The sequence below is a fragment of the Ursus maritimus genome, unplaced genomic scaffold (assembly GCF_017311325.1).
Source record: "Ursus maritimus isolate PB19 unplaced genomic scaffold, ASM1731132v1 scaffold_3, whole genome shotgun sequence".
Classification (NCBI taxonomy): domain Eukaryota; kingdom Metazoa; phylum Chordata; class Mammalia; order Carnivora; family Ursidae; genus Ursus; species Ursus maritimus.
In genome coordinates, this window is record NW_024425563.1 from 358160 (window position 1) to 371695 (window position 13536).

A 13536-nucleotide genomic window follows, 5' to 3' on the forward strand; every position below is an offset into this window, starting at 1 on the left:
ACTTAAATATTATCAATAATTGTCTTGGGGTGGAATTTGTTTTTATTTTCTTCTTATTATTTATTTCTATTTTCGAAATTTTCCAAAATCACCATGTATTTCTCCTGGAAAGATAACAACACATATCTGTAAGGAAAAGTGGCTGACAACTTCCTCAGACCTGAATCTTGTGTGACAAGACTTTCCAAAAATGCTTCTACTAACAACGCGTGACAGCCTCTATTCTGCGGACTCCAGAGAGCCTTCCTGGGTTTGCCCACGTACCTTTCTTTCTCTGTATCGTCTTTCTCTCTCTTCTTCCCCCCTCTCAGGGTCTTCATCTCTCCTCTCCTTCTCTTCCGTTCTCACTTTGCTTACTACAAAAATAGAACAGATTTTTAACATTCCCAAATGTCAGCACGTCAGAATGACCTAACATCTTGCTGCCGTCTTTTTTTTTTTATAGATATTCTTTTTTTTTTTTTTAAGATTTTATTTATTCATTGTACAGAGAGAGAGAGACAGCCAGCGAGAGAGGGAACACAAGCAGGGGGAGTGGGAGAGGAAGAAGCAGGCTCCCAGCGGAGGAGCCTGATGTGGGGCTCGATCCCAGGACTCCGGGATCACGCCCTGAGCCGAAGGCAGACGCTTAATGACTGAGCCACCCAGGCGCCCCTGCAGTCTTGACTGTACATATTGCATTATTATATAGTATATGTTAACACATATGAAAACATATTTTTCAATTAAAACACATCCTTCAACATCAAGCATGAAAAGTTCCCTATCTAAACTTAAAATGGGCTAAAGAGGGAGATCATAATGGCAACTGCCACTGAGGCAACCTGGAAAAGATCAGATTGACCCCCTGGAAACTCGAGAGGGGCACCAGCCCATACACACGCCATCTGAGTACCTGGTCACTGGCACAGGTGCTCAGGGAAACAGAGCCTAGTCCACTAAGAAAAACTGGCCCACTCACCAAGTGCTCAGAGGCAAAGAAAGAAATGCCTGCCTCGGGGACGACGGGGGAACCTCTCAGGGCCCACTGCTGAGGGCACAGTGGATGGAGGAGGCCCCTGTGATAAGGAGGCAAGGTGCATCCCACCTGCCAGCATGCACCCCTACCCACAATTTGAGATCTCTCCCTGATAGTGAAATTAGAGATTCACTTTTGAATCTGCAAAGATTAAAAAAAAAAAAAGTCATTAGGCTTAAAATTAAGAGAATCAATAATTTAAAAGATGAGGACAAAATTAAACAGAGATCACTGAAACAAAGTTCATTCATTCAAAAAGTGCTTGTGGAGCACTGACTGCTATTCTGGGAGCCTGGAATACAAGAGATCAAACCAATGGGGCTGGGGGAGACAGGAGCGGCAGGGAGCAAAGGGCCAGGTTCCAGTAGACAGCAGGAGAAAGACTGGGGTCCGAGTGACTCCCGGGTTTTCCAACCTGAAGAAGGGAAGGATGCAGCTGCCATCAACCGAAATGGGTAAGGCTTTGGGGAAGCAGGATTTGCAGGGATTTCAGCAGCCCAGTTCAGGACCCAGTAAGTTTCCAACGTCTATCAGACATCAAAGCACAAGAGAACATATAAGCCCAGAATTCAGGGATGAAACCTAGCTGGGAACCAGAACTTGGAAATCAAGAACAGATGACTAGTATTTATAATCATGAGAAAGGATGCAGTCACTGAGGGAGAGAGCAGCTGCAGAAATAGTCCAAAGATCAAGGCCACACTTCACAGAAGGGGAGGCTCAGAGGAGATGGGGAAGAGACACATAAATGGCCAAGGAAGAGGGAAGCAATGTCAAAGAGTCTAATTGTACAATTATTCCTACCAATAATGCATTGAAAAAACAAGATCAGGTAGCAACCAAAAAAGATCTGAGAACAAAAAAAATGTTATTAGAAATACATACCAAGAACATCAAAATAATAACCCTAAAAAGAGGCAATGGAGAGTAAGATAGTTGCTGTTAAACATGCTGAGTGGTGACCCACTAACCCATAACCCCACCCCTAAGTACATCTTACCCAACAAAAATGCACACTCACGCTCCAAGAGGTGCCCTGCTGCCGGGCTCTGTGCAGACACACGCAGTGGCCTCAAGAGCAGAAGGCAACAGTACGTAATGGGGAACATGAACAGGGAGCCTTGGTTTCCGTTCTGTTCATAACCAGGACCTCAAGCCTTCCTGATGATTCTAAGAATTACTATATATTCTTTAAATATATTCCTTTTTGTTTACATTAGCTAGTCAGAATTTTTTAGAAAATCATATACCATTTGTACCATAAAAATATGATGATACTTACATGGTGGGGGGGGGGGAGTATGCACATTTACCTTAGAATTCCTGGGATTTAGATAAAAACATTTAAATCTTGCTTAGAATAAAACTGACACTTTTGAGGAATGCTTCTTATTAAAGAGCATTATTTTTCTTTATTTACAATATGGACTGAGCTTCAGTCAGGTAGTCTAAAATGTGTTTCAATAGTAAAATTCCAGCAAATAATGAGAAAATTGTTACTCCTTTCATTCACTGAAAGGAGTTTTAAAAATGTCAAAAAGAAAACAGTGAAAAGTACACACACACACACACACACACACACAACAGAGGCCTATACCTTCAAGGTCAAGCTAAGACATTTATGAAAACCACGAAAGAAAATACAACGATGAGTGAGCACTGCAAAAGAGGGAAATGCCCCTGAGCACTAAGCCCTTTACGGAGAAATACTGACAAGGTGCAGCCAACAGCTAAGCAGTGCCTCAGGAGGGAATAAGGAGCTGCACGGATGTTCCACAGTGGAGACACGCACCTGCTCGCACCTTGCGCTCCGTTCTGTCCAGGAGCTGCCGGCCCACCAGGCTATGGTGGGCCGCCGTCTGCCTGAGCTCCTCCCTCCTAGCTCTGTGGTCTCTCTCCTTGTCCCTGTCTTTTCCTTTACTGTGAGACTGCTCTGTGTCCCGTTCTCGGTATTTCTCTTTATGCCTTTCTCTGTCCCGGTCTCTGGAGTCCTTTTTCCTTTCCCTTTGCTTTTCTCTGTCTCTGTCTCTGTCCCCGTAAGGGTTCTCCCTGGAGGTGTGGCCATCTCTCTCGCCAGGCCTCTCTCTGTACTTGGAGTCTTGGTCTGGGTTCCTGTGCTTGGGCTCTTTGTATTCAGGGAGGTCCATTTCTGACTCCTTATGCAGCTTCTTTTCTCTGTGTTTCTTATCTTCCTTGGGACTACCCAATTGCGCAGCCTAAACCAAGAGAAAAAAAGCAGAATTTAGAATCTGAGCCATACTCAGTGAGGGGTCTTAATGCTAGCTTCAACTGCTTTCCATCCCAGCAAGATGGGCCTGGAAGAAGAGTCTCTGAATACGTAGTAAGTGAAATCAGACTGAGCATTTTTTTTTAAGATTTTTTTAATTTATTTATTCGACAGAGAGAGAGACAGCCAGCGAGAGAGGGAACACAAGCAGGGGGAGTGGGAGAGGAAGAAGCAGGCTCATAGCGGAGGAGCCTGATGTGGGGCTCGATCCCAGGACCCTGGGATCACACCCTGAGCTGAAGGCAGATGCTTAACGACTGAGCCACCCAGGAGCCCCAGACTGAGCATTTCTATGACTGCCAATGGGCACCCATTTATTTGAGACATTCATGTCTGCAGACAAGTCAAATCTGAAATACTACATGGAATAGAAAGAAAAAGAAAGGGATATTGAAGCTGCGTCTTAAAGTCTCTGAGACACCAACAGCTTGGGTTCCATTCAAAGAACAAGGACTTATAAAATTCTCAGGAGGTCTTGATCTCAACCCGTTAACCTTAGAAATAAAACTGCCAGCAAAAATGGGTTTATTCGGGAATGGCCGAGAACTGCAATCTGGGACAATTAAGCTATGGCAAAACCATGGGTGATTCTGCAGAACAAAGGAGAGGAGGCTCTTCTACAGAGGAGAGGGGAGTTGGGAGGGGCTGCTATAAGCTGAAAGTCCATTGGTGTAAACTGGGAGCTGGGAAGTGTAGTGGCCTCTCATTGGCTGAGCTGTTGCCAGGGCAGGAGGAAATCTTCCTTCCTCCTGCCGGGATAGTAAAATAGTACCCCTGGGAGATGCATCTCTTCCCGTTGGGTCTGCAGTGGACAAGGAAGTGGTAGAGCCTGCGCGCTGCCCCTGCTGGCCTACCGACTCCATTCCAAAGGGGGTTTCCTTTTACCCTCTTTCACAGCCCAACGTTCCTTTCACATACACCACACGGAGACACATGCACACACATACATGCACACACACACGCAAACATATCACCGAGAAACCACACACGTGTACATACACCACACGCACATATACATGTGCACACACTCCACACACATGCATTCAGTGCACACCACACACATACACGCACACACAGACACACATGGCCCAAGCCCCAACACATAAGAGAAACCTGACGGAGCTGCTGGGATGCTGGGCTGAGTGGGACAACCCTGTCCCACCAAGTTCCAGACCTATTAACCATACGGCTTTATCTCTAAGTCAAAAACACTTCTGAAATGAGCCACACATAAGCAAAGTTGAGAAGCCGGTAAAAAACTGCCCAAGAAATCGCCCGAGCTCCAAAAGGACCCCAACTCAAATCAATACAGTACCGAAAGATGTTTTCTGAGGTCATCTGCTTTCCAAGTATCATCCTTTGTTCTTCTCTAAAAAGAAAAGCATAAAGTTAGAATTTTTAAAATTTAAAAAACTAATTTTGTACACTCTAGTGAGCTGCTTTTTCATTAGGCCATTTAAGTCAATGGCAATTAGTCCCTGACATGCAAGAAATTACTACCTACTAGAAGAAAAGGTAATAGTAATACACATTTTCAAAAAATTATTCTCTAGTCTAAAATTACCTATAAATAATGTGTAGAATGTGTTCCTCCGGCTACTTCGTAAGTGTAGGTCAAACACACTCCGCACCTTCCCCATGTCACCCAATGGCTGTCAGTGCCCAGTCCCACTGCCCAGCAGCATTTCTGGCTGCCAACGGCACAGATGTCCTGGAGTGTCCCTGCCTGACAGGCTGTGCCCCCCGCCCCAGGTACTGAGCATGTAGCGACATGACTCCTCCATAAGCATACACACAATTCACCTGCCACATGCAAGACATATTTAGATCCTGAAGGAACTCATTAAGCAAATTAATCAAGGGTGCTTCCTATAGACAACAAGGTAGATTTATCCGGATTATTTCACTTTTCCTTTGAGAAACACTGCTTTGAGGGTACAAAAAAAGTAAGATTTTAAGTTTCAGATTTAAAGCGAATGTAGTACAAATGAAAAACAAAAACTTATTCGTGGATAAGCCACCAAAAAATCTTCCTGGTAATGTGAAAATTAGGGAAACAGATAAACAGTTCACAATAGTTCATAAATACACTAACTAGAAATAAATAAAAAGCAATCAATTATAAGAATCTAGCCAACATATACTATAACCACAAAATTTACTGTGATCTACTATAATGAGAAAATCGTATTTTTTGATAAATTGGTTGATTTAACAAAATGGGTCCTCAGCAAGACTTGGTGTAAGATAATCAGCAGCAATTAGCATAGCTACAACTTATAGTTTCTGAACACTGAAATTTTTTCTGTCTCAAGTTCACTGCTCTGTGTAGAGGGTTACATAGGACATTTTCCAAACAAATGGTACAAACTCAACAGAGAGCCCGTGTGCCCCTGGGAGAGGACAAAGCTAGAGACCCCTAAAGAGTGAAAAGGCACCAGCCAGGGCCCCTGGACTGGACCTCCTGCTGGCTGAAATTGCATGACTTACGTTGACAGGTAAAAACCCTGAAGCCAACAGCTCTCTGACAGACCACAACGTCTTCCTTCTGCCTTTTTCACCAACCCAGCTTTGGGCACTTGAACATCAGGCAAACGGCCTTGCTCACCCCTAAAGATTTTTGTTTCTTTTTTTCTCTTTTAAATGTCGTATGTTGTTTAAAAAAAAAAAAAAAGAATGGTTTATGTTATAAAATAACACACAGCTCCCTCATGCTCTATCCCAGTCCCCATGTGTCACACATATTTTTAGCGACTCTGCATACATATGCGTCGACAGAGTGCTTCAGACCAGGAGTCTTTTGTCTTTTTACCCTCCACTCGGCCCAGGTCTCTTAAAGACCAAACCCACCAGCATTTCAGCACCTGTCCTGTGTGGAACAGAGACACCAGTTAAAGTTTGGTCTCTCCAAGTACAGAATAGAAAGGCAGCGCTTTCCCCTACAAGGGGAATAAACCTCACCCTGAAAACGAAAACAAAAGAGGGGAGCCGCCTACACAGCAAACCCTTCAAGCTACAGGTTTACTCGGTCCACACACAGGCAAACCTGAGAGTTCAACTCCATGGAGGTCACCAGGTGACCCCGGGCTGTGTCCACTGCATAAAATGAGCAGCGACTCCAGAAAGAGCCCTGCTGTAGCCCAGCAGCATCTCACATAAGCCACCTGGTGAACCAGCTGAATGATGCCCATTTACCACAAGGCTCTCCGAAGCACTGTGCAGGGAAAGCCTTAGACAGCTTCGTGGTGCTGTTTGTCCCTAGAGTACAGCAAGACCTCAAAGGAATTCTCTGGGGAACCCAGGAGGAGGATGTGGGAGCATGGGGACCTCGTCCATCATCCTTTCGGGAGGCAGGAGCTGCAGAATATCTCCTCCAGGGCCACTGTCCTTTTCTCTCATTACACTATTTACTGTTTATTCTTGAGCCAGACTCAGAGGCAGGAAAGACAGAGTCTTACTCTTAGGGTAATGCTCTGGGCCTGTTATCTCCAGCCATCCCTCAAGCCCCACTTTCCTATTCCCAAAAAGCAGTTTCCCCAAAGCACATAGACCCCAGAACATCATGCCCCAACTAAGCAGCTCAGCCACCTGGACCTGTCTCCAAAGCCCTCAGTGGATGTAATTTCCACCAGTTACACCACCCAACCCAGGAGCTTCCAGGGTGTCCTGGATTGGCAGCACTGTGCAGCCACCCGATGCCTTCAACACCCAGCACCATCTCAGCTAAGCAAACACTCACTCGCTTGCCAAACATTAAAGCTAGATGTCAGCTGAACTGGTTAGTTGCATGTTAATAAGGGCTTAAAGTGCTAAGTTGTCTTGTTTTCCACAAATCGTTTGAAAACAGCTGCCACAGCTCCTGACACCTGGCGGCTAAGCACCCTTGCCCTCAGCATACAGGTTGCTGGCCTCAGTGGCTGGGCTGCAGGCCCACGACTGGCCTGGTGGACAGGGCACCGATATTGCATTCTCAGATCAGATGCAACCCATCATTAAGTCCTACTACTTCTTCTTGTAACATTTTCCTAAAATGAAAGAAATCCAATTTCTTTCTTGCCCTAAACCCAGCCCAGACTTCCATGCTGTGGCAGTCACATGGTCTGTGTCTACAGCACCACTGGTCTAACCCAGGAGATCTAGTTCAGAGCACCCAGGGGTGGTGTCCCTTATGGCAAGAATGCCCAGAATTACAGGCTGGAATGAGCAAAGACACTGGAGGCCATGGAAGGGTGGCCTACCAAGCCCACAAAGCAACAGACTAACTAGTGCATTTATTGCAAGATGCAAAGAGGGGAGGCTGGCTCACACACAGCTTTAGGAATGAGACATAATTTACCTTTGACTGTCTTTTTTAAAATTACCCCTTAATGCTAGAAAATGTTTTAAATTATCAAATTCGATTACTTAGAAACAAATTTTTGGTGGCTCAATACTCAAGTAAACTGGATTACTAGTTGCTCCACTGCTATTCCCTATAATCCCTGCTTGTTAACACAACAACAGGCACACAGCCTGGATGAGAATGTGCAGGTCATTTCTAACGTTCCAGATGACAAACTCTAGGTTGTGGGTGCGTGTATCTGCAAACAAGAGTCCTAATGTGCAAATGCTGCACCAGGCATAGGACACCTAAGCTCAGATGGCACTGAGTCTGACTTGTAAGGGGGAGGCTGACCACAGACCGAGTCCTTTCTGGAGTTGACTGCAGATTAGTAGTGTGGGGAGAGGGTCAAAGACAAACTGCCGACAGCAGGGGATAGCAGAGCTCCATTCCCATCTGTGCAGGGGTGGCTGGGCGCATTAAACGGAGCAGCTGGGGAAGAAAAAATCACGCCGGGGTGGTCAGCATAAATGCAGCCAGGCCAGCTGTGTCTGCAGGCTGGCAGCTATAGAAGTCAGGAGCCTACCTTCCCATAGAGACCTGGAGGCAGAGGCCTCTTCCCTCCTGAGGATCCCATTTCCAGGATGGCTTTCAGGTCCTAGAGAGAAACTCTCCTGGGTTGTAGACACACAGACATCTCAGAAGGACAGAGGAAGGATGAAAAACCGTAAATGCACTAGAAAGGGCCTATCCAGGTGTTGGCCAAACACACTGCTATTCTGACAGCCCTGGGCTTTGCCAGACAGGAACTCAAAGGGGACTGGGTCATCACAGGGACATAGCGTTAGGCTGCCAGAAGCCCCTAAATGTTAGTCAGGTCTCTTCATGCAGGAGAACCTTATAAGTGGGTTAGTGAGGACCAGCTCTCCGAGAGCCCAGGTTACTTGCCCTAGAACATGCAGCCTTTCTAAAAACAGAGTGAAGCAGCACTGCACCGACCTAAGTAGTTAACAGCAGTTAACAGTGAATGGCTGTAACACAGCGATTCAAATTTCGTATCAACATTTAAAAAGAAAGACGAGAAATTTATTTTCTTCTGAGGATAATCTAAGTACATATAGATACATATATTTATCTATACATATGTGTTTATATCTTTCAAGCTATGATTAATAAATTTCATAATAAACTCACACATTACCAATTGGTATGTAACAGAAAAATTTAGAAATTTCTAAGATTTTCATTGAGCATAGAAATTAATAAAAGTCATAAACACTGGAAGCAAGGTAAACTAAAGTGTTTTTAAAGAACTAACACTGGAAACTGTCACTACCTTTATCAGGCAGGTGTAAAGCCAGCAAATACACCATTACGTCTTAGATTCCTAAAAATAGCTACAAATACTGAAACTGGTTATGATCTTAGTAGAAATAAAGAACACAAAAGTGGTTATATTAGTGATGCAAGTGATGTCAGCAGATAAACATACTGACACAAACCTAAGGAAAAGCTGGGTGCAAGATAAAGTTACAATAAACAACACCAAAAAGTCCAGTACAATTTTATTCCAATCACTGCATCGAGGTTTTACCCTTCCCTTGACTTTATGGAACAAAATACACTAATTCTGTAGCACTATAATAATTGCATAACAAGGCTCTAATGACCAGTAGATTAACTTCCTAAAAAGTTAATGACCAACTTGCAAAGGAGAACCTAATATGAGGGTTCATTAGCTGTCAGGAAATAGTTCCTTTTGCTATTTGGAAATGTTTATTTTATAAATATGTACTAGAAAACAACCCCCAAAATAATTCAAAGTAATGCAAAATCTAATCAACTAGGTGAACTATGTCAGCCAGAATCACAAAAAGACATAAGAGAGAACATATCTGGGTGGGATCCAATAGAGAAATATGCTTCTGATAATTAAATGGTTTGGGGAGTGAAAAGGCTGAGTAATCTCTGTGCCTGCTCTATAATCCGACCTCAGTGGTTAAGAACAAGGCCTTTACAAACAATTCAGGGAGAAGACTGAGAGGGAACCAGCAGAGCAAACCCCTACTACTCAAAAAACTTTAATAAACCTGGTGCCTCATTCATAAATACGAAAAGTCAATCAGACAGTTGAGAAAACACTGACATAAGAAAGAGAAGACTCAAGAAAGACAAATGGAGAAAATGACCCTAAAAGAAAATGACCCAAGGAAATAAATAAAAACCTTTATTTAAAAAAAGAATACTAATTCAAAGGGATACATGCATCCCATGTTTATAGCAGCATTATCTACACCAGTCAAATTATAGAAACAGCCCCAGTGTCCACTGATTGATGAATGGAAAAAGAAGATGTATATATACATAATGGGATATTACTCAGTCATAAAAAAGAATAAAATCTCACCATATCCAAGGACATGGATGGAACTAGAGAGTATTGTGCTAAGTGAAATAAGTCAGTCAGAGAAAAACAAACACCATATGATTTCACTCATATGTGAATTTAAGAAACAAAACAAAAAGCATAAGGGAAAAAAAAGAGAAAGAGAAATCAAGAAACACTCTTAATTATGGAGAACGAACTGATGGTTACCAGAGGGGAGGGGTGAGGGGATGGGTTAGCTTGGTGATGGGGATTAAGGAGTGCACTTGTCTTGATAAGCACTGCGTGCTGTATGAAATTGTTGAATCACTATACCGTATATCTGAAATTGATACAACACTGTATGTTAACTATACTGGAATAAAATTTTTTAGTTTTTTTAATAATAATTAAAAAAAAAAGCTTCCTGCTCTAACCCCAAGAGGAGACAGTGCTTTAAGAGCTATCTTCCTCTTTGGGGTGCCTGGGTGGTGCAGCTGGTTAAGCAGCTGACTCGTGGTTTCAGCTCTAGTTGTGATCTTAGAGTTGTGAGATGGAGCCCCATGTGGGATTCTGTATCAGTGAGGAGTTTGCTTGAGATTCTCTCTTCCTCTCCCTCCACCCTACCCGCCCCCTCTCAAATAAATAAATAAATCTTTTTAAAAATGACACCTGAGTGGCTCAGTCAGTTAAGTGTCTGCCTTCAGCTCAGGTCATGATCCCAGAGTCCTGGGATCAAGCCCCTCATCAGGCTCCCTGCTCAGCAGGGAGCCTGCTCCTCCCTCTCCCTGTGCCTGCTGCTCCCCCTGCTTGTGCTCTAATATATAAAATCTAAAAAAATAAAAAAGAAAGAAAGAAAGAAAGAAAAAAAGAGCTATCTCCCTCTTTATTTGTAACAAGTAATAAAAGTTCTTTGCTTTCAAAATTAATTAATTAAATTAGAATTAACAATTAAGTAGATGAAGCTAACAATAAAGCTGGAGAAATCAGAATATAGAAAAAGAAAGTCAAGGAGATGGAAAATATGAGCCATGAATTCAACATCTAACAGGAGACTGAATCAGAGTTCCAGAAAGAATGGGGGAAAAGAGAAAGAAAGAAATATAGAATAGAAAAAATGTCCCAGAAATAAAGGTAGACTTGCATTTTCATTTTAACGGATCATTGAATGTCAAAAATAATGAATGAAAAAAAAGACTCACAACAGACATACTACCATATATGTCCAGAACACCAAGGACAAAGATCTTAAATCTTTTGGAAAGAAAGAAAACGTTATTTACAAAAATATCTCATCAACCAAACTGGTTGCTAGATGATGAAAGCAGAATGCCTTCAAAGTCCTGGAGAAATTATGCGGCACCTGGGTGCCTAGGTCAGTTAAGCACCTGACTTCGGCTCAGGTCATGATCTCAGAATCCTAAGACTGAGCCCCACATCAGGCTCCACACTCAGTGGGGTGTCTGCTTCTCGCTCTCCCTCTTCTTCTGCCCCTCCCCCACTCTGCGCTCTCTCTCTCAAATAAATAAATAAATAAATCTTCAAAGTCCTGGAGAAATTAATTCTGATCCTAGAATTCTATGCTAAGCCAAAGTCTCAAACAAGTGTATCAGTATAATAATGACTTTGTTGAAGTATAGCTTCCTTCCTACATAACCTTATTTAAAAAGTACTTGAGGATTTACTCCAGGGAAAAAAGGGGGGATTTCAAGAATGCTGATGACACTGGATCCAAAAAACAGATCTAATCCAAATGTACAAAGAAAAGAAATTCCCAGATGATTGCTCTGAGAAAGTCTAGAAAAAAAATTAGTCCTGATTAGAACAGAAAGTCAGCGAACTCTGGAAAGAATTTCTTAAAGTAGATTTTATTAAACAGATAATATGACTTATTGATAAGCTAAAATACGTTAGGTGATAAGGTTAAGAAAAAAGGCATATGCTTTGTGAAAGAGAAGGCAAATACAAACTACAAGAAAATCAAAGGACCATTTAAGAGAGGCATGGTCCAAATATGAAGTAAACTACTCTGTGGTACAATTAATCGAAGGTAAGAAAATTTATTCCAGGAACATAGTTCTTGAGCAGCACAAGTTGATGGATACAGGGCTGCATTTTCTCTATTGGTCCATTCACACTACTTAGTTCTACAGTGAACACTGCTTATATAGTATGTATTGGTTTTTCACTTCAAAAATCAGCCTATAAAAAAACCCCCACAGAAAATGTAAACTAATAATGACTTATGAAAACAAAAGGGAATGGTACAGAAGATGACAGGGGCCAGGAAGTTGGAGGACTTAAAAGATAGACGGAGGGTAGTGTAGGATACTAATTTCCTAATCCTAACCAGTGGGAAGTTAAAAGATACTATCTAAAGTTCACATAATACAAAATAGAAATAAAGAATATTATTTAACATTTTAAAAGTAAATGATAGAAAAAAACAAAAATAATAGAAGGAAAAGTAGCAAATGTGTGCAAACTAAAACCCTCACCTTTTAGTGTTCATGAATCAATACACGGAAAAAATAATAGAAAACATTTATTGACTGTTAGTAGCAATGTTTTAAGCACTCCATACGCACCTCTATTGTACAATCTCATTTACTCCACATAAACACCTATGAAGTTGCTACTATTACCGTCTCAACTTTATGAACTAGAAAATAAGACATGTTAAGCCAGTTTTCCGACATCACGCAAGTAAACACAGAAGCCAGAACTCAAACCCCAGCAACTTAACTGCATTCCCAGTCCCTGCGGCTGGGCGTCCGTCCCGCGGAGCGCGACTGGACATGCGTCTCCGCCGTACAGTGAGTGCAGGAAGGCGCGTCGTCCCGCCTGGAACGGCCGTGCCAACGCCATTCAGACTGGGAGGGGTGACCCCCTGCAGGGCAACACCGCCCCTCACTCGAGGGTCCACCGCTCCGGGACTAATACTCCTCCACGCCGCGGCCGGCTGACGACGACGCGCGCATCCTGCCGCACGCCTCCCGGAAGCAACTCCTACACCGCCCAGCGCACGACAGGACCGCGGCGGGAGGGAGGCCAGGACACCGACGACCGTGCGGTCCGGGGCCATGGGCGACCCCCGGACCCGCCCCGCGCGCCGCCCGCTCGCACCCACCTTCCCAGGCTCCATCGCAGCTCTCAGGCCCGGACCGCCGGCCGGCGTTCCCGGCTCCTAGCAACTGGCAGGCGCGAGCAGCAGAGCGCCGATCGACCGCTGTCCCGGCGTGCCGCGCGGCTGCCCTAGAGCTCTCTCGCCTCTCCCGCTCCAACCAATCGACAGGCATGAAATGATGAGCGCCGAGCCACCGATGTCCCAGAATGCCCCGCGGCCGACCCGGCGCACGGGAGCATCCCTGGCTCCGCAAGCGACAGGCAGAAGCAACGGAGGGCCGAGCGATTGCTACCCCGGGTGAGCAATCCCCCAACACATAAAATACACCACCGTCACCCGCGCTCGGTGGGGCGGAAAGATAGGGGGGCGCGGCTGAGGTCTCCTGTCCCGTCAGCGTTCGGTTGGGTGGGGGCGCGGG

General features: G+C 44.1%; 1 protein-coding gene across 5 annotated transcripts in view; it reads right to left on the reverse strand.

The window, feature by feature from the left end:
• DYNC2I1 (dynein 2 intermediate chain 1) overlaps positions 1 to 13271 on the reverse strand; it is a 56451-nt gene extending 43180 nt beyond the window's left edge. For 2 of the 5 annotated variants that reach the window (XM_040643742.1, XM_040643741.1), the window contains exons 1-4: positions 13122 to 13271; positions 4621 to 4674; positions 2811 to 3234; positions 265 to 356 (exon numbers count right to left, since the gene is read on the reverse strand). In XM_040643742.1, coding sequence (XP_040499676.1) covers positions 265 to 356; positions 2811 to 3234; positions 4621 to 4674; positions 13122 to 13136 — 585 coding nt within the window. In that variant the 5' untranslated portion in view covers positions 13137 to 13271. Of the gene's footprint in view, positions 1 to 264; positions 357 to 2810; positions 3235 to 4620; positions 4675 to 12737; positions 13092 to 13121 lie in introns of those variants that run through there. The other 3 variants (XR_005838421.1, XM_040643740.1, XM_008688570.2) reach the window with 3 other exon arrangements.
• Between the last annotated feature and the right edge of the window lie 265 nt (positions 13272 to 13536).